Genomic DNA, 19156 nt, shown 5'->3' with positions numbered 1-19156 from the left:
CAGCCAGCCAGGGCTGTGGTGCATTGCACAGCGCCTCCTTCTGACTCAGAAGAGCATTTGACTCTGCGAATGCTAGGCTCCAAAGGCTTGAGAATATTACAAAAGCCCAGAACATCATGACTGGAGGACTGTAATCACCTTCTAGCCTAGTGGCCTCTAAACTGTATTCCAGACCCTAGCAGTCTCCTGAGACTGAGAGCAACCTCCTGACAGTGGCCACCGCGTGGGCTGTGGGTAAAGGAAAGCCACTACACAGAGGTCTGCCCCCGCCGCAACCTTATTCACAGCAGCATCATTTTAACCTGGCTTCACATATGATTTCACTTGACAAGGGGTCCTTGAAAAAGTTTTAAAACCACTGCTCTTATCCAACATTTTTGTTGTTCATGTGGGAAAAGAGAGGCCCAAAAAGGGGAACGGACCATCTTAAGGTCACACACCTCACTCCTGACCCAGGGTCCTAATTGGGAGGTGACCCATCCAGTACTTTGAGCCAGGAAAGGAGTACAGACAAGGGGTGGTCCTGAGATCAGCAGGGGGTTCGACTCAGGAGAGTGGGGATGAGGGCCACCCTGAGCTCCTCAGGCCTGCACCTAGAGACCACCCATGGCCAGTGGCTGACCTTGAACACCAGTGCATGGAGTCTACATCACTGCGCTGGCCAGCAAAGCCTTTGGTCCTCCCACATCTCAGGACCAGTGGAGGCCAGTACAACCTCTAAGCACTTCCAGAGTGGAAGGAAGGGCTTGTCTGGACACTGAGCTGGTCTTGCCAAGGAGACCAAGCCTTCTGAGATGGAGTAATCGGATGGCCCAGAAATGACCCAAACTGGAGCAAGTCCACCATTACTGGCTGCCACCTGCTATCCTACAGGCTGAATGGTCTGCATCAGAGGCAGCCCCACATGGGTGAGTCCTCAGGCCCGTACCTTCTAGACAGGGTTTCCATGCCTGAGGAACCCACATGCAGTCTGTCTTGCAGCACAGCCGTGTAGAGTTCTCCCTACCTGTTCTGGCACCTGCTGGAAGAGATCTGAACCCTGAAGCCTCTGCTGCTGAGCCCTCATGCTCCTGCCAAGGCTTCTTTGTGGGCACAAGATCGTGGGGCTCCTTCCCAGCCTGAGTCAGGGTAAGGTGGTGCACTGGCCCTAAGCCTCAGAACCTGAGCCAGACTCTTCTTAGAAGCCTGTGGAGCCCAGCTAATCCACTCATGCCAGAATGAATGGCTCTTGGCAGTAGACGACACCTTGGACCCTTCAGTCCCCTCCGGTGACAGCAGTGGACAGGCTTCTCCATGTCAGCTCACTGGCCGGATCAGAGCAGCGCCGGAAAGCCCCAGGGCTTTCACTGGGGTGAGAGGCTGTTGGCAGTGTCTCCCAGACTTTTGGGGTCCTCTGAACCCTATTGGTTATTCACAGACTTGTAGATGCCCAAGCCCTTCATTCCTACTAGGTCTCGAGCTCTTCATGAGCAAGGGACCAGGTCTTGGTTGATTCTGGAACCCTTCACCAAGGACGGGTCCTGGGACAGAGGACGTGCCCAATGGGTAATAATGAATGAGCTGGTCAGTACACACTTAGGGTTACCATAGGGTGGAGAGGCTGACCGCGTGAGCTCTAAGATGCCCTCACCCCCACCCACCCTCTGCTTTCATCTCTAACAAATGTTTGTTAACTATGCTGTGGATAGCCAATCATTTGACGGTGATTAGCTAATGAGCCATAGAAGCCAGCTTGAGAAAAGGCCCACTGATCTCTAAGAATGACTTTTTTTCTGCTAGACTAAGCTGATTGGCCTTCCCCCTGCCCCCACCATGCTGCCCTATGAGAATGAGGGAAGGAAGAAAGAGAGGGGAGTGAGATCCCCTGTGTGCTCACAGGTCTTAGGTCTGAGGCTCCTGGAACGACTGTTGAAGGGCAGCCACATACCAGGTTTTTGGGGATGTTTACATCCTAACCTGCCACACAGGCTCCCCTCCCAGGCACTCCGGCTCCCCTTGACACCCCACCACCTTCAGTCCCAGTGGGTTATCAGGTCAAAATTTGATGAGGCTGTGCTTGAGAATGGTGAACCCAGGCCAGGGGCTCAGAGTAAAGCCCTCCACCTGCATCCACCACTTCTGAGTGAAGTGACTTAGTGATAAATAGAAATTGGAGGGTAGTGAGTCAGAAAGTGGAAAGGGGGTTCCAGGTCCTAAGGGGCAGTGTCCAAATTCCCCAGCGACCAGAGCACAGAGAGGTGAGAGTTGGGAGAGGAGATCCGGAGGGCCTTGCCAGCCAATTTAAGGAACTCTGGCTTCATTCTCAGGACAACAGCTGTTTAAGCGGGAAATTGAGGTAGTCAAATATGTGCATGGAAAGCTCAGAGCAGCAGGTAAATGGCCCTTCTGTCACACCCATGGCCTGAGGACCCTGGTATTCAGGACCAATAACTCCGGTGTTCCAATCAATTCCACCTCCAGCCCCAGGAAGTCCTCGATGAGGACTTGAGATGGCTTCACCTAAGCTCTGGAGTCAGACCACCTGGGTTAAAAACTCAGCTTCATCATTCATCAGCTGCGTGGCTTTGAACCAGTGACTTTATCTTTCTGTGCCTCTTCTCTTGCCTCTATAATGGGCATGTTGAGTTATTGTGGGTCCTCATCAGACAGCTTGTCTCGGGTGTCCTGCACATGACAGATGCTCAGTGTATGTTAATCCCTGTTCCCCATCAGCTCCCGTGTCCCTGAAAACCCCTATTCCAAATGGCCTCGTGCCAAGCCCCACTTGAGTCCACCAGAGGCACTTCTCCCAGGACGGACCCCAGGTCGAGGGAACTCTGGCCTCCCTGCAGCCGCTGACACCGCTTGGCTCTCTGTCCTGATGCTTCTGAATGACTGTTATTCAGGTGGAGTGGATTAGGCAGCTCTGTGGCAGCGTGACCCCTGGGCAGAGGTCTTGCTCACTGCTGCACTCCTCACTCCCTATTCATTGGTGGCTGGACTGCACAGGGAGCTGAGAAGTTGAGGTAAGTGCTCAGAGGGGATGAGAAACTGTTGGGTGAGAACTCGACACCCACCTTCAGACTTCTACCCACCATATAATTGTTGACTTGGTCATACTGGCAGGGATCAAGGGAATGGAAATCCAGGAGGAACTGACCTCCACTTGTGTGTGGTCCTGGTCAGAGGCCCCTGATCTGGGCCTCAATTTCTCATCTGTAAAGTGTTCAGAGGTGGCCTGCCATGACCATTAGGGACTTTACCACCTGAGATTCTCTAATGATTCTCTAAGAATTGGAACTCCGATCCCCACCCTACCCCTGACCAAAACCAAATGAAATACCCGAACAAATCAAGACCAAGTGAGCAAATCAAGACTCTAGGAGAGGCCTGCACCCCTTCCAAGATGCCACCAGGCTGAATGAGGGGTATGTGATGGGGTGGCTGCCGGACAGCGCCCAGCAAGGGTACAGCTGGGTGGGGCACCCAGACCCATCAGACCCCTGCCTCTGGCTCCATCAGATTCAAGAATGGCCCTAGGAGGGAGGTGACCATGGTCTACATGAAGGGCAGTGGCAGGGGCAGGGGTTAGGAACTCCACATAACCAGATTCAAGGGTCATGAATACGGCAGGATCCATAGAGACGTTTCCATGTTGGTGAACCCCCAGAGGATGGGCCCGTCTTAGGTCAAGGCCTTTTTTGTTGATTCTTCCTGAGGGCTGCCTCCCCCCACAGCCAACCAACAGGATCTGGGGAGGGGCAGGGTGGGGTGGTCAGAGCGGTCCTGGCTTTCTCCCAGTGAGAGGACAGCCTGCACCTTGGATGGGTCCCTGAGACCAGAGGAGCCAGGGCTCAGGCTCAGCCCAGCCCAGCCCAGCCGCAGAAGGCCCGACCAGGGGCCCAGAACCGAATTGCAACACTGCTGGAGGCAATAAAAACCCAAATTCATGCTTTATGTCCAAAGTCAGCTTTTTATTATCGAGGGCCAGGGCCCAGGGAGGGGAGGGTGCTGAACTAAAGCAGCATTGCTCTCTTTCCAGGAATGTTGCGAGCTGCAGTGAGAGCTTGAGATGTTGCATTTTTTTTTTTTCAACTCAAGCATGTGTTTTTCAAAAATATCATCCTTCCCCACCCCCCACCCCACCACTAATTTTAGAATCAGACCAAAGCCAAGCTACTGTCCTCTGTTTCTGTTGGGAAAATACTATATTTATTCGAGATGCAGAACTCCGTCTCTGCAAACCTCCGATTGCTTCAGGAAAACAAATCTGCTTTAGACTATACAGAAACCATGATACAAAATTTATTTCATGCTAGAATCGCTTTGCATAACATTGGGCATGCAGTTTTTTTGTTTTTTGTTTGTTTTTTTTGTTAAACTCTGAAGTACTAAATTGCATACAATGCCGGGTTGTGCCTTGATAAAGGTGGAGGAGGACTGGCCTTCCCACAGTCCTGATCTTTTTTGGTGCTCTGAAAGAACACTTGAAAAATCCATACGGTGCTGATTATCTACTATGAACAATTTGTTATGAAAGTTGGTCACACTGAATCTACACACTGCTAAGATGATTGAATCAACCTAGACTAGCCGCTGTCAGGGATCTTGGGGAGACGTCCGCTGGGTCGCAAGCATGCCAAACAGAGGGAAGAAGGCGGCAGTGCGTTTCCACAATTCTACTTGGAGCAAAGTTTTCAGTTTCCACGTGAGAGATGAACTATGAAGGTGAGGTCAATATGACCAACGACTGACCGACTGCCCTTTGGGGAACCTTTACTCTCGAATCTCCGAATCTCCGTGTACAAAAGGGAAGCAATCCATTACTCATCCCCACTCCTGCCCCCACCCTGCTCATTCCCCTCCCCTCCCAAAAAAACCGTACAGGTTTCTACCGAACGCCTTTACAGTTTGGCTCCAACAACATGTATAAAAAGAAAGAGCTTTGAAAGAAAATAGAGGACTCTTGCTTGTTTTTCTTCATGTTGTCATGGTTTAGGGTAATCATACAGTTGTTGGGGGGTGGGTTCGTGGGTTTGGATTGCTGGGTTTTCTGTTGAACTTCATGCAAGTCATGCTAAGGAACCCCTCCATCCCACCCCCTCCCCGAATAAATTAAAAGTTGTTGTTGTTGTTTTTTTAAAAAAAAAAAAAAGGAAAAGAAGGAAAAGAAATCCTCTACGGTCGGTTACCATTTGGCCGTAGAAAAGCTACGTCCGTCCTAGTACAAGGCCTGGGCCACTCGGACTCGTCCGGCAAACCTGCATGGCGTGAATTTACTCTGTCCGAGGGCGAGGAGGGGCTGCAGGTCCACCCAGATGCTTAATAGCCACCAGTGTCCTGGGCCAAGTCGCCTGGTCAAGTCACTCTCACAGCCTCTGTCGGCATATACTTAGCAATGACAGGGCTTTCTTTGCAAAGATCTGTATGTAAAGAATACAATTAACACTTGAGCTTCTCTTCTTGGCTTTCCCATCCCGCTTGGTACTTAGTTTTTAAGGAAGGAGGAGGAAAGACCGAACAGCCGCATGCAGAGGCAGGCAGGATCTTCTCCAGTTGGCTTGGTTCTCCCATGCAATGAGCCAGCCCAGCACGCCTCTTTCTCTCCCTCCTGGGGGAATGGGTTGAGCCCCTAACTGTTCTCTACCCCACACACAGCTCATGGCCTGGCAGTATCCTGAGAAAAGCAAGTCCTCAGCGGCTGTCATGACTCCATGAGAGCGGGACCAGGTGGATGTGGGTGGGGGCTCCCCACCCTCAGTGCCTCCGGGGGACTGCGGAGTGGGTACCACCTGCAGACAGTGGTTGCCATCGGACTCCTTGCTCCCTACGGGCTGCTTCTGTCCCACACACCCTGGGCTTCTGGAAGCCCAGTCAAGAAACTCTCCTATCTGCTCTTTCAGGCCACACAGACTGATCCAACATTCAAGATGAGGGAGACAGGCAGCCCCATAAGACCTTACCAGCAGAGCACAGCCATGGGGAAAGGTCTACGTGCCTTCCTCTCCCATCCCCTGGGCTTGCCCCTGATCCTGGTTTTCTAGAGCCTCCACTTGGGAGAAAGCCGATTGTGAAGGGGAGCTTCAGGCCTATCCATGGAAGGTGCTGAGGATGGGGCAGGCAGCCCCCAGGCCAGCAGCCCCCCTTCCATGCAGCACCATGCGGGGCGTGGTATGCCGCACTGGGGTCCATGGGCCCTCCAGGCAGGGCAAGGAAGCAGAGGCCAGCCTGGATCAGGAGAGCACACCAAGCACCAGAAGGACTTCCCCGCCTCCATGTGGGCTGCCTCTCCTCTTCTGGGTTTGCCCTTTATTTTGAATTCTCTATTTTCTCCTCGCATATGATTGAACCATTTCAAATACTGGAGCAGTTGTGAATGGCCACCAGCTATGCCAACTGTTGCTCTAAAAAGCCGACTATCTAGCCCAACCTGCTCACCCCAGTCAGCATGCAACCATCCTGTGTGAGCCTGTGAGCCGCTCCCCAACATGCATGAGCCGCCCAGCCAGCCCGCTGTGCCGAGTATGGCTTCCTCCACCTTCCAGGCCCCGCCCAGTGTCCGGAGCCTGGATCCCTAGGGTGCACTGAGCCCCTGCCCCAAACCTCTCCCCAGTCCATGCTCAAGCTCTTTTGGAAGCCTTGTCCCCAGGAGGTCGGTTTACAAGACAAGGGTCTGATCCAACCCTGACCACCACGGAGCTCCGCCTTCACCAACCACAAGGGGGCGCTGACCACACCTGGGGCCGCTAAATGGGTGCTGGGAGTGGAAGGGGCTGCACAGAGCCGTACTAACCACCTCCTCTTGGCTAGTTTCCTATCTGCCACTGGCAGTGTCCTGACTGGCACATACCTTACCTCTGCAAGGACGCTGACCTCACTGCCAAGCCTTTAAACTGTCTCTCTCGTCATGACTGCCCCCCACCCCAACTGGTCTATGGATTCTCTTTAGAGAATGCCTCTTCCAGAACATGGATCTTGGGTGGCTAGGCCCACAAGGTCCCAGCCAGCCCATGCCTACCCTGTTGGTCTCCCCAGCCAAGGGACAGGGGAGATCACTTTGCCTTTGGGGTCTGACCTGCCATCTGCCAGAGTAGCCTGGGGGAAGTCGAGGATCTTCCCACATCTCTGGGTACCCCTCTGCCTTGGGGGAACGTAGTCGGCCAGCCTGTCCTCAAGTCCCCTCCTACTCCCGAGCTCAATTCCAACCCACAGCTGCATGGACCTCAGGTTCTCTCTGCCAGCCTGCCGTCCCACTTGGGGAGGGTGGGACTCAGACCTCCGGGGGCCGACCCTGGGGCTCCTCCTGCTCCTTGCCCCCCTCAGTGTGCCTGCCTGCCCCTCAGCGCCCCTCACCCGCCGCCCCGCCCACCCCTGTGCAGGAGCGCGAGGCAGGCCTGCTGACGCAGAGCACCCCGGCCTCCTCTACATACCCTTTCTCACTCCTCCACCAGGTGGGCACGCGTACTCCCCAGTTGATAAGAGGAAGCAGGGTCCGTATCTCTCGCGGGTGCCCGAGCGCGTAAAAGGCAGGCCCTCATCGGGAGTGAGGGCCTGGTCTATGTGGGGGCAGTCTTCGTTCGCCAGCGCGGCCTTCGCCACCTCCCCATTCAGTTTGGAATCTTCAAACATATAAGCAGAAGCTATTGAGACACTGAAAACTGTTTAGTGCGGGGGGAGGGGGACAGGCCAGAGTGGGACATCAGCAAAGGGCAGCCCATGACTGAGGACGGAAAAGTGAGTGGGAGAGGCACAAGGCTGGAGGTCCCCAGCTCGTTCGGGCAGCCTTTGGGCTGCCCATAGTGCTGGGGAGGAGGGTTCCTGGGTTTGCTCAAAGTTTGCAAAAAGATGAGTTGGTGATGGGCCCAGCAAGCGCGGTGCTGAGGGGCCAGGCCCAACGTCCAAGGCGGGGCCGATGAGACAGGATGGTGTGGATGCGATCATGGGTAGAGGGCCAGACACAGAGCTCAGGGAGAAGACAGACAGACATGCAGAAACACTCCTGTCCAGAGTGGCAGCCTTTTCTGATCCCTCTGCTGCTGACCAGAGCCCGGCTGCCCCCTCCACATCCAGCTGTCTGCTCAGGCATCCCTGGGCCCCACCCAAACCCCAAGGGTCAACTCCACTCCAGGCCCTTGTGGATCCTCTCTGGTCATTTGCTTTACGCTGTTCCCCCACCACACCCTATCTGATCACTCTATCCCACCCCCATATGGGCCTAATCCGATCACTCTCTATGCTCCATCACCCATACAGACTAGGCCTGGTCACGCAGTCTCCTGGTCCCCCATGCAGTTGACCACTCGATCAGCTCCCTCTCCGTACAGACTTAAGCTGGTCACTCAGTCCACTCCGATCACCACCCAGACCACGCCAGGGTCTTCCACCTCACTCTGCCTCAAGCAGGCCTCGTCAGCTTGCACAGGCGCAACAAGAATGCAGGCGTGAGGCAGTGACAGCAGCCAGGGTTTGGGAGGGGCTCCCATTCCTCCGTCTCCTTTCGGCAGCGTCCCCCGCAAAGCAGAGCAAATGGATGTGTAAAGACAACAGCGGCTGATGGACTCGGGTGGGAAAGACGAGTCTTGGCCTCTGCGGTAGCCTGAGAAGGAACCTGGGAAGAGGTTTGGGGGCACATTTGGTGAGGGCGCAGCTCTGGCCAGAGCAGGGCGCTCCCCCAAATCCAAGAGCAGCATCGTGGATGCCTCTGGAGCTGGCAGAGAGGGCTCTGTCGGCCTCTGTCCCCACCCATCACTCTTGGGGACCCCTCCCCGGCTTTCTGCCCTCCAAGCAGACTCTTCCTGGTTAGGGTGGCACCGACTCAGTCCCCAGGGTGGGCCCTGGTGGTGGTAGTGGTGGTTTAGTTGCTAAGTCGTGTCCGACTCTTGTGACCGCATGGACTGAAGCCCTCCAGGCTCCTCTGTCCATGGGATTTTCCAGGCAAGAATACTGGAGCGGGTTGCCATTTCCTTCTCCAGGGGATCTTCTCAACCCAAGAATCAAACCCGTGTCTCCTGAAGTGCAGGCAGATTCTTCACCGACTGAGTTACGAGGGAAGCCTGCGGTTTCCTCAAAGACTTCCTCCAGGGTGAGAGCCTCAGGGGAAGACAGACCCAACATGGGTGTGACCACAGGGGGAGGCCCTCTGAAAGGCTAAAGAAGGGCAAAAAGCTGGAGAGAGTCTCCACTCGATTTGACCCTCTTCCGTGACCCTGTTCACATCATGTAACTACACGCAGAAGTGATCCTTCTCCGTGTGCACACACTCGGCGTGCCCGCGGGCGGGACCACCACCCGTGTACACATCATGTCACTACAAAGAGGCAGTCAGTCAAAAGAGAAATGGACCAATCAGGTTTATTCGTAAAGCAAATCCAAAAAAAAAAAAAAATCCCATCATAATTTTGGAACTTAAAAAAAAAGTCTGTCGTACAAGATGGCAAAGCATTTCATGTACAGTGTGTTTCTTGACAAATCCCAGGGGCTTCAGTCCCCAATTCACTCTGAACCAGAAAGGCCAGTTACCAGGGTAACTCGGATACCATGTGACTGGGGTTGGGGCCTCTCTGGGGAACTGGGCGCTGCCTAACCCTGGGGGTGTGTCTGAGGGCACACAGGTGCGCACACAGACCAGCCTGGCCCTGCCTCCCAGTCTGGCTGGCCCTCCCAGCGGTCTCTGGGGAGAGGGGAATGGAGTTCAAGAGGGCAGGCAGTGGACAGGGGGACGGAAGTTGGAGCCCATAGTACCCTGTGCACGTTCTCTTCTAGGGGAAAACAGCAAGTCCCCCCAGGCAGCATCTCCATCTGGGGGAGAGCCAGAACTTGCGATCTCTCCACTGGCCATCGCCTGCCAGCAGAGGCATCTACCGCCTGCAGGGCTCACCCAGGGTTGGATAGCCAAGCCTGAGACCCTCCATGTGACTCTGCCCCCCAGTGCCGTGCCCCTGCGGCAGCCAGCTCCCACAGCCTTTAGAGGACCTGAAGTTGAGGCTGGTTTCCCTGCAGGGGTCGGGCCAGGGGGCAGCTGAAGGGGCTGCCTGGGTGGGTGTGAGCCAGACCCCCTTCCCTTCTCAGAGCCTCCTTCTTCTCCCAAACACGTCCTCTGAGAAGAGGCCGAGCCTGGGTGGGAGTGTTTGGGTCCTGCTCTTTGAAGGAGCCAGCCTCCCTGGGCTGTGGGCTTATCTGTGATGTGGGGTGCTCTCAGAAACTGGGAACCATACTCTCCCTCCCCAACTCCAGAGGAGGGCTGGAAAAGAGACTGGCCAAGAAGTGGCCAGCTCACCAAACCTGGGGAACTCATGAAAAAAGCCAGAGGCGCCAGCTCACCCAAGAATGCCCCCTCATACCCCGACCTTGTCCTTTAGATGAGATGGTCACCAGGTCCCTCAGTTCCCACCAGCTCCCCAGAAGGCTGGGAGCCCTGCCCTCCCTGGCCCAGGGCCCCTTGGCCCCCACTAGACCCGAGGGCCTGCGATGATGAAATGGCAGCATGGGCAGCGTCTCACAAAGATGGTTTCCAGGCTTTGAAATGGGCTGAGAGAGATGAGTGTCCGCGAGAGGGTCATTTTTTTTTAAACTTTGGAGCAAGGAGAACCCGATGTCCGGCCCTGAGCCAGCAGGCTGGCTTGTGTGCCCTGGTCTCCGGGCACCACCAAGGTACTTACTGTTCACACCAGCAGCGGGCGCCGGGGGCGCACGCAGGGCTAGGGTGGGGCAGGTGGGGTGGCTGGGAATGTCCTTGGGTTTAGCCCCCCCAGAGGGGGGCTGCCCAGCTGGGGGCTCAGGGTAAAAGCCCCAGGTTAACTGGGGACGGTCTGTGAGAGACACGAGCTGAGTACAATCACAAGAACCGGCACAAGTCATGCAACAGAACGAGGAGAGAGAGAGAGAAACATGATTAGTGGAGAGAGAGAAAGAGAGAGCATGTGAACAACACAGAAAAGAACACCCAGTCCTGGCCTCAGAGCCCCTTATTTCTCTGCTCCTTCCCCCTAAGCCACCTGGGGGCCTCGCTGACCCCACTCAGGGCCCCCCGCTGCCCACCCTGGCCCTGCATCTGAGCAGAAACTTGGTTAGCCCCTGCAGAGGGGCCCTGCCCACACCCTGCCTGGTCACCCCCGTCCCAATCCCGCCACCTCCCCTGGCCCGGGGGGGTACGCCACTTCCCACACCCACTGCAGCCAGCAGGCGAGACGTGGAGGGCCGGGGCAGGGGGCGCTTTGAACTCAGCTGCTCAGGGCAGACCCTGGAGGCTGCAGGGGCAGCTCTGTCCCAGCTCGGGGCAGGCCCAGACGGGGGTGCTTTTCAGGACCTCGCTGCTGCCCTAGGTGCTGATGGACAGGAAGGGGGAGGTTTGGCCACCACCCGTCCCTTGTGCCAGCCCCCTGCTCACCTATGGTGGGACCCCACAGCCCCAGACGCAGCACCACAGAGGAGCAGCCCACATCACAGGAGCAGAGATGGACGAGACATACGTGAATGCACATGGCAGGACAGAGGGAGCACTCTGAACTGCCCAGAGCAGGGGGTCTGGGCCCCCGACTGCAGGTCGGGGAGGGACCCCCTTTCTGCGAGAGAAGCAGCTTCTCCTGGACTATCAACCCCAGTCCCTGACCATGGGGGTGCCATCCTGGCATCCTCCCATGAGACCCTACAACCCCTGCCGGGACAAACCCCCCAAACACTGGGGCCACATCAGCCTTGGTACCGAGGATACCAGACACTCAACCTTAGGCTGCAGCAGAGACCAAGAAGGGGAGGGGAGGGGAGGGTGTCGCTGGCATGACTGGGACGGCTTGCCTAAGTCCCAGGAATCTGACCCTGGGCAGGGAGTGCCCTCAGAGCCCAGCATGTTGCACTTTGCCCCAACCCGGGTTCTAAAGGTAGAAATGGAGAACCCCAGGTCTCACTGGGCCAACTGACTGCCCTTGGGGTGGAGAAAGGTTGTCAAGGTTTTGGGGACTGCATCTCAGCTCTCAGTTCCTGCAGGGTCCAGCCTCCCATCACATTTGCCTTCCTCACTTCTGGCCTCCTCCACACCCACTCACCAACACACCCCAACCCCATGCCCCTCAAGGAGCATAGCTGCAAGCAGAAAAGGAGGCCAACAGAAAGAGACTCGGGGATGCAGAGATAGGGAGACACCCCCTAAGGATCACACACTTATCCTTATCACTTGGGTGATAATTTGGTTCTCACACACCAGCTTTCAGAGGGAGGAGGGTTCAGGTGAGGGACCAGGCTCAGAGCAGGTCTGGGATGTCAAGACAGCACCCCTAGGAGCAATAAGAACTTGGGAAAGGGGAGGAGGCAGAGTGTGGGGGATGGGAGGGAGTGAGGCATCTGGGCCGCAGAGAGAAGGGCTCCAAGTACCTGGCTTAAGCCAGGGCAGTCTGGATCCCTGAGACCTGGGGCCAGGGCTGTCGTGGTGGTGGGGTGCAGGGGCTCTGGGAGGAGGGCACAGGCTTTCCGGGAAGAGGGCCTGTGTCCTGGGGCTAGCTGGTGTACATATCAGAACACACATCTGCACTCTGTGTGTGTGCGCATGCATGCATGTGTACACGTGTGTGTGCATGTGTGTGTGTGTGTGTGTGTGCATGCACACATGCCCTCAGCACATGGAGAGTGCTGGCACTGTGTGGGACTGAAGGATTTGTGCCCGACTGGAGTGAATGACGGGAGGATGGGACAGGGGGCCAAGGAGTGCTACTGTGATGCCACTCAGGCTCAACTCTTCCTGCTGAGGCCTGGAGTGAAGCTAGGGGCAAGGCCCACCCAGACCCTTGCCCAGGGCCCCAGGAATTTTCCTCACTGTGACAGTGCTCCTGAGGTTGAACAGGAGGGCAAGATGATCCAAAGCAGAGAGGTGGGGCAGGGGCTTTCCACGGCCCATGCCTGGCTGGCTAAGCAGAAGCCATGCATTGGCCGAGGAGTCCAGCCCCACCCCAGGCCCTCCCATTCCAGCCTCTGAGACCCCTGTCCTGCTCCTGGCCCAGCCCAGAACACTAGCCACTTTCCTCTCAGGTGTCTACAGGGATCCCAGGGGGTGGGAAGGGGTATGGGACCAGGTGAAGGGGCTAGAAAGACCTCAGACAGAGATGTGGACTTTGGGGGTACCACTCTGGGCAGAATAACTATGGGATGAAGCCGGATGAGGAGGAGGATGGGGTGGTGGGCCAGAGAGTGGGGCATCAGGGAAGAAAGAATCAGTCAACCACTGGGGAGGCCATTCAAACCAGGGGACAACTTGCTCCTCTAGGGCTGAGGGAGCCTGCAGCCCCTACCTCCTGCCCTGGGCACAGGGGTGTCTTCTGCAGACTACACACTACGTCACCCACTCAGCCTCCCTCGCCCCGGCACTCCTTCTGAGCTCAGCGTTGCCATGCTGTTCTGGGCCATTCATTCCCTTCAACTCCCTGTGTCCACAGAATAAGTCGATGGTATTCCATGGGTAGAGGTAGACTATGGGCTTTTTATCTTCGGACCAGAGCCCCATGATCAACTTTATGTGCTATGTGCAGGTTCTCATAAAACTGAGATAGTCCCATAATGAGCCACTAGCCATGGAATATGAGAATATATCCCACGGTGACTAGTATTGTTTCATGGCCCCCCTCCCCCCTCCCTGACCCCCACTGAATTCACGGGAAAGTGGGCGTACACTGGTTGGGATGTCGTGTATTGCTGCTGCAGTCCCTACCGCCGGAAACAGGGAACACTCTCAGTGGGAGGTTGTTGCTGGTCTGAAGTGCTTTCATCTAAGCTGCCCGGGTGGTGGCCCCCTCTAGTCCTTCGCTCACCAGCCGCTTCCATCAGAAAGAAGGCCACCGGAAACTCCCACTGGACCATCAACCCAAACAGACAACGTGAAAGCTAGAGTCACTCCAACAGGTTCCTAAAGATAAACGCTAAACTCTAGAGTGGTGGTAGAAGATGAGCTGGTTCCGCATGCTGTGGGGTGAGTAAGCTTGTTACGGAGGGCAAGAGGCGTCTCCGAGGACATGCCTGGAGCTAGGCAGCCGGCATCGGAGCAGGAATGCTACTCAGCTATGGAGACAGGCTCTGCTGGGGGGTGAGAATCCTTGCTGCTGTCTCTGCAGGGACCTCCTGCCAGAGCCCAGGCACCATCCGTGCCACGGGCACTGCCCGAAGGGAGCCATGTAAAGACCAAATGGGCAGCTGTCTGGCGTTTCCCAATCACACCCACCCCACCCCGCCGTGACTCTGGGTCAGTGGCCTGAGTCAGCGACTCATGCCCAACTCCTGCCCATCGAGCAGCGGAGCCCCTGGGCTCCTGCTAAGAGAGTCCTCAGCAACCTCGCGGGCCGTGGCATCTCTTCAGAACCCCATGAGACCAGTGTGTCAACCTCCTTACCGGGGGCCACCAGTGAGGTTCTAGCAGGCTCTCGCCTCGTGAATTTGGCTGCCCAGCATCTCCCTGGGCCCCCAGACGCCACACCTCGAGACTGAGCGTGGGGTCCAGAGTCACCCACGGAACTAAGGAAGCAGTCTGACTGAATCTGGAGTCATCGCTACAGGGGGCAGAGGTGAAAGGTCAGATCGACATGCCTCTAAGCGGTTTCCTACCTGCTCTGTTAATTTCTAAAATCTCTTCCTGGGCCAGCGGGCATGTGTCACTCTGAGTACTGTGATGTGGAGAGTTTACGACAGATTTACAATAATTGGGAGATCCCAGCTGCGGTGGCCGCGGAATATGCTTCTTTTTTTTCTTTGGTAGTTTCTGCTTAGCCATGGCTAAGGAGTAATACATCCCAAAATTGTTCACGATGACGGGCACGGGCATGGCGATGGTCAGCACGCCCGCCAGCGCACACAGTGCTCCCACCAGCATGCCGGACCACGTCTGCGGGTACATGTCTCCGTAGCCCAGCGTCGTCATGGTGACCACAGCCCACCAGAAGCCGATGGGGATGTTCTTAAAGTGGGTGTGCTCACTGGCGCTGGGGTCATTGGGCTGAGCCCCTATCCTCTCGGCATAGTAGATCATGGTGGCGAAGATCAGGACGCCCAGAGCCAGGAAGATGATGAGCAGTAAGAACTCATTGGTGCTGGCTCGTAGAGTGTGGCCCAAGACCCGGAGCCCCACGAAGTGGCGGGTCAGCTTGAAGATGCGCAGGATACGCACGAAGCGGACGACGCGCAGGAAGCCCAGCACATCCTTGGCAGCCTTAGAGGACAGGCCGCTCAGGCCCACCTCCAGGTAGAAGGGGAGGATGGCCACAAAGTCGATGATGTTGAGCGAGTTCTTGATGAACTCCACCTTGTTGGGGCAGAAGACCACACGCATGAGGAACTCGAAGGTGAACCAGACCACGCAGACGCCCTCGATGTAGGTGAGGAAGGCCTCCGTCTCCGCCTCCCGGTAGTAGCGCACTTGCGTGCCGTTCCGCACGTTCTCGATCTCCGTCTTGTTCACGATGGGGTTGAAGCGCTCGTGGGTCTCCAGGCAGAAGGTAGTGATGGAGACCAGGATGAAGAACAGGGAGGCAAAGGCCACATACTGTGGAGGAGAAACACACAGTGTCAGAGGGGAGGCCCTACCCCCAAAGCAGAGAGACTGGGTAACTCTGGGCCAGGTCCAGTCTGGGGCCAGGCTGGGCAAGATGCCTGCAGGACGCCCCTTCTGACATCGGCCAGGCAGGCAGGCTACCGTTCCCTCTTCAGAGCGTGGAGTATGGGGTTAAGAGACCTGAAGGGTTAAGAGGCTGTGGCGGAGATTTTGCTGTCTTGACAAATGCCTTTCCTTTCTTCCTGGATGAGTGGCTAGACCATAATTTCCCAGCCTGCCCTCCAGGCTGGGCGGGGTCATATGACTGGTCTCAGGCCAGTGCACAAAAGGGTGTGCGTGAAGGCCCACCCTGGCTCACAAAACCTTCCTGCTCAACCTTTCATGCCCTCTCTCTTTCCCTGATTCCCAGTCAAATGCTGAAGCCCAAGGAAGCCAGCAGGGCCACCATAAGAAAGTAGCTGGGTCCCTGGAAAGACACCTACTAAATACACGGGTGGGAAATGAACTTCTCCTTTGTTGAGATGTTGCACTCTAGATGTGATTTATTAAAGCATTTAGTACCCCACCCCACCACTGATAAAAGTGACCTAGGTGGCTGAGGCTGAGGTTGGCAAAGAAAGGAGGGTAGGGAAGCTATGGTGGAGCCAGGCCCCACAAAGGCCACATTTCCCACCTTTCTTCCATCCCTAGGCTAGGCTGTTCACTCTCTTTTTCATGGATCTGTACTTCATGCAGGCAGTCTCTTCATATTCTATCCTATGTTGAATTGCAAAAGATGTATCTTCCCCAAGGCCTCACACAACTCCTTTACCCACTTCTCTCTATTGTCCCAGGAACTCACATCGTGTATTGGAAGTGAGTTACCCATCCTGGAGATACAGAAATAAAGACTAAATAGTCATTTGTCAGAGATACTGGGTTGAAGATTCAGGCATAAGAAGAATGGGACCAGGGGTCCTCAAATGCACCATAAACCATAGAGATGGCTTTGCTCCTGCTGCGGCCGGCTGGCCCCAGGGGAAGTGGGTGGGTGGGAGGAAGGAAGAAGCTGCTGGGGAACTAAGGTTTTCCAAACATATGTGGGCGCCTGGTCCTTTTCAGATCCCCAACCCGGGTGAGAAGGAAATGGCCAGGATAACCCAGTCTATCCAGAATGGCCTGCTGTGGACCTGCTCCCTGAGAGAGGTTCAGGAAACCTTGTGGTTTGGTTCAGTCACTCTCACCCCCATCTGATGACCCACTGGGCTCCTCTAGCCACAAGCAAACATGGGTACCCTAGGAAAGAAAATCAAGCAGCTGTCAGAGTTTCAAACCTTCCCTCTCAGACTGAATTCCAGACAAGGGCTCTTCTTACAGCCTCCAGTGTGGGATCATGGAACTTTAACACTGCCCTTGGTAGATGAACCCTGGCCAGGGGATTCTTCCCCAGGAACCCAGCCTTCATGTTCCTGCTGCTTCCCTCCCCTCTGGACTCCCCTCCTCCCAGCCTGTCAAGACAGACCATGAACGGCGTAAGGCCATCTCCCTGGAGGCGGTTCTGGGCTACAGACTAGAATGGGTGGCAAGTTCATTCTCCAGAGCTGCCTTCACAGAAAACTTCAAGGAGTGCCAAGGTGCCACTCTTTATCTGCCACAAGAGGCAGCCGTGCTGCTTCTAGTAATTTCTTTGGTTTGTATTGACATAGCTCCCCACTCGGTGGTGACCCTATCTGGGTCAACCGTGGCCATCCTGACACCCAACCTAGCACAGATCTAGAAATGAAGAACTGTGTGGACCTTCAAAGACACATTCCAGGTTGACAGAAAGGGAGAGGAGAGGGGAAGGGACAAAGTCAGCATTTTAGAATACCAGAGTAAGAGCAGCCTTCAGAGATTATCCGGTCCAAGACACTGCATGCTATAAATGGGAAGTCTGGGGCACAGAAACAGGAAATGATCTACCCAGGCCACTCATCATGGCATGCTGGCTCCTGCTGGCTTTAGAGAGTCATGCAATTTTAAAAAACTTGATACTTGACTACTATCGAGTGTAACCCCTCTGCCTTCTTCCTTCCATCTGTCCTTCCTTCTTCCCTTTCTTTGTTTCTTCCTTTCTTTATCCCTTTCACCCACTCATCCTTCCTTCTACCCTCTCTCCCTCCTTTTTATCCACATATTCATTTATCCTTCTTTTCTCCCTTCTTCTATCCCTTCCTTTGCTCCTCCTCCCTTCTCTCCCTCTTTTCCATCTGACATGCATTTATTCATTTGTCTCTTCCTTCTCTCTTTTTCCTCCCTCCCTCCCTTCCTTCCTTCCACCTACTCATCTATCTACCTGTCCATCCATCCACCCATCCATACTTTTTTCCTTCCATTCCTCACCGAGCGCCAGGCTATGCCCAGCACAGAGCGCAATAAGACCTCAGCCCTGCCCCCAGGGAGCCCCCTGCACAGCTGAAGATAAAGGACACACACAGAGACAAGTAAAATGCAGTGGGTTGAAAAGGTGAGCCCCCATCAGCCCTGTGAAGTACATGGGGTTTGGACACGATGGGGGCAGTGCGGGGACTTTAGCCAGGTTTTCCGACTCTGGAAATAGCACTTTAAGGGTCCAGATAGTGCTGACCTGGGACACCACAGGGGCAGGCCAGGAAAGCAAACTGGAAGCCACTGGAAGAGGTCACCAACTCTGATCCAGGTTCATCCAGCTCCAGCACTTTTTCCTTTAGCAGTTGTCAAAGCTCTTGGAGCCAAGAACATTTCCCCAAATGCTGGGTATTTGGCCTCAGATTCCCTCTGAAGGGCCCCGTCTTAGAGGTTGGAATTCACAGCCCAGACTCCCAGGGCCAGGTCATGTTCCTGCCCTGGTCTTTTTTAGAGAGGAGAGGAACATGGACACTGTGAGTTTCTAAACGATGCCAAGAGGCTGGGCCTGCTGCACCTCTGGGCTCCTGATCCTGGCCAGTGGTGGAAGGCAGGAGGCGCTGTCTCTCCTCTCTGCTCCATCAGCCATGGCATCCCCTTCTTAAATCGTCCCACAGCTGTCCTCCTCTGTCCCCTCCATGCACATGGGACTCTCTCTCAATGGGGTCACTGCCATAAAGGCCAGCATACGGTAGGCTTCAATCTCAGCCACGAGTACAGCATCCACCCAGTTATCAGAGGGGGCAACCACCAGAATCCCAGCTCTCTGCTTGGCCATCTGGCCACAGAGAAAAGCCCTGACTTCTCAGCCTAGCCTGTGAGGCTCCCTGTGCCCTGACCGCATTGACTTCCCAGGGACCTCTCCCTGCAAGCACCCAACATTCTTGCCACATGCAACCCTCTGCCATTTCTGACCTTCCGTCTCGGTGTCTCTGCACCTGCTGCCCTTTCCTCCAGGGTGTTCCTGCTGATCTCCACGTGGAAAAACCCATCTACCCATCAGTGCCCCACTAAGTAGCCCTTCTCCTGGGACACCTCTCCAGGGAAGACTTCTTCTTGGCCCTGAGCCCCTTAGGAGGCAGCAAATGAAGTCCCCCCCCACCGCCCAAGGAGCCTCTAAATTTCCCCCAGGGAGGCAGCGAGGCTGTCTCCAACTTGTGCTCATTAGTGCTTGGGGAGCCTCACAGGAACAGCCCAGAGAGGGCACTGATGTCCCTGGGGGCTTCTCACTTCCTCCCAGGTGCCCTCAAA

The 19156-nt window shown here is 55.5% G+C and overlaps 1 protein-coding gene across 1 annotated transcript in view; it reads right to left on the bottom strand.

The window, feature by feature from the left end:
• The window catches only part of KCNC1 (potassium voltage-gated channel subfamily C member 1), a 44674-nt gene continuing 29450 nt past the window's right edge, over positions 3933–19156 (bottom strand). Inside the window, exons 2-4 of the mRNA XM_005689577.3 lie at positions 14560–15493; positions 7410–7598; positions 3933–5402 (exon numbers count right to left, since the gene is read on the bottom strand). Of these exons, the coding sequence (XP_005689634.3) occupies positions 5338–5402; positions 7410–7598; positions 14560–15493 (1188 nt within the window). The 3' untranslated portion in view covers positions 3933–5337. The remainder of the gene's footprint in view (positions 5403–7409; positions 7599–14559; positions 15494–19156) is intronic.

The sequence above is a fragment of the Capra hircus genome, chromosome 15, assembly GCF_001704415.2.
Source record: "Capra hircus breed San Clemente chromosome 15, ASM170441v1, whole genome shotgun sequence".
NCBI lineage: Eukaryota > Metazoa > Chordata > Mammalia > Artiodactyla > Bovidae > Capra > Capra hircus.
This window is presented reverse-complemented; position numbering and strand designations above follow the sequence as displayed.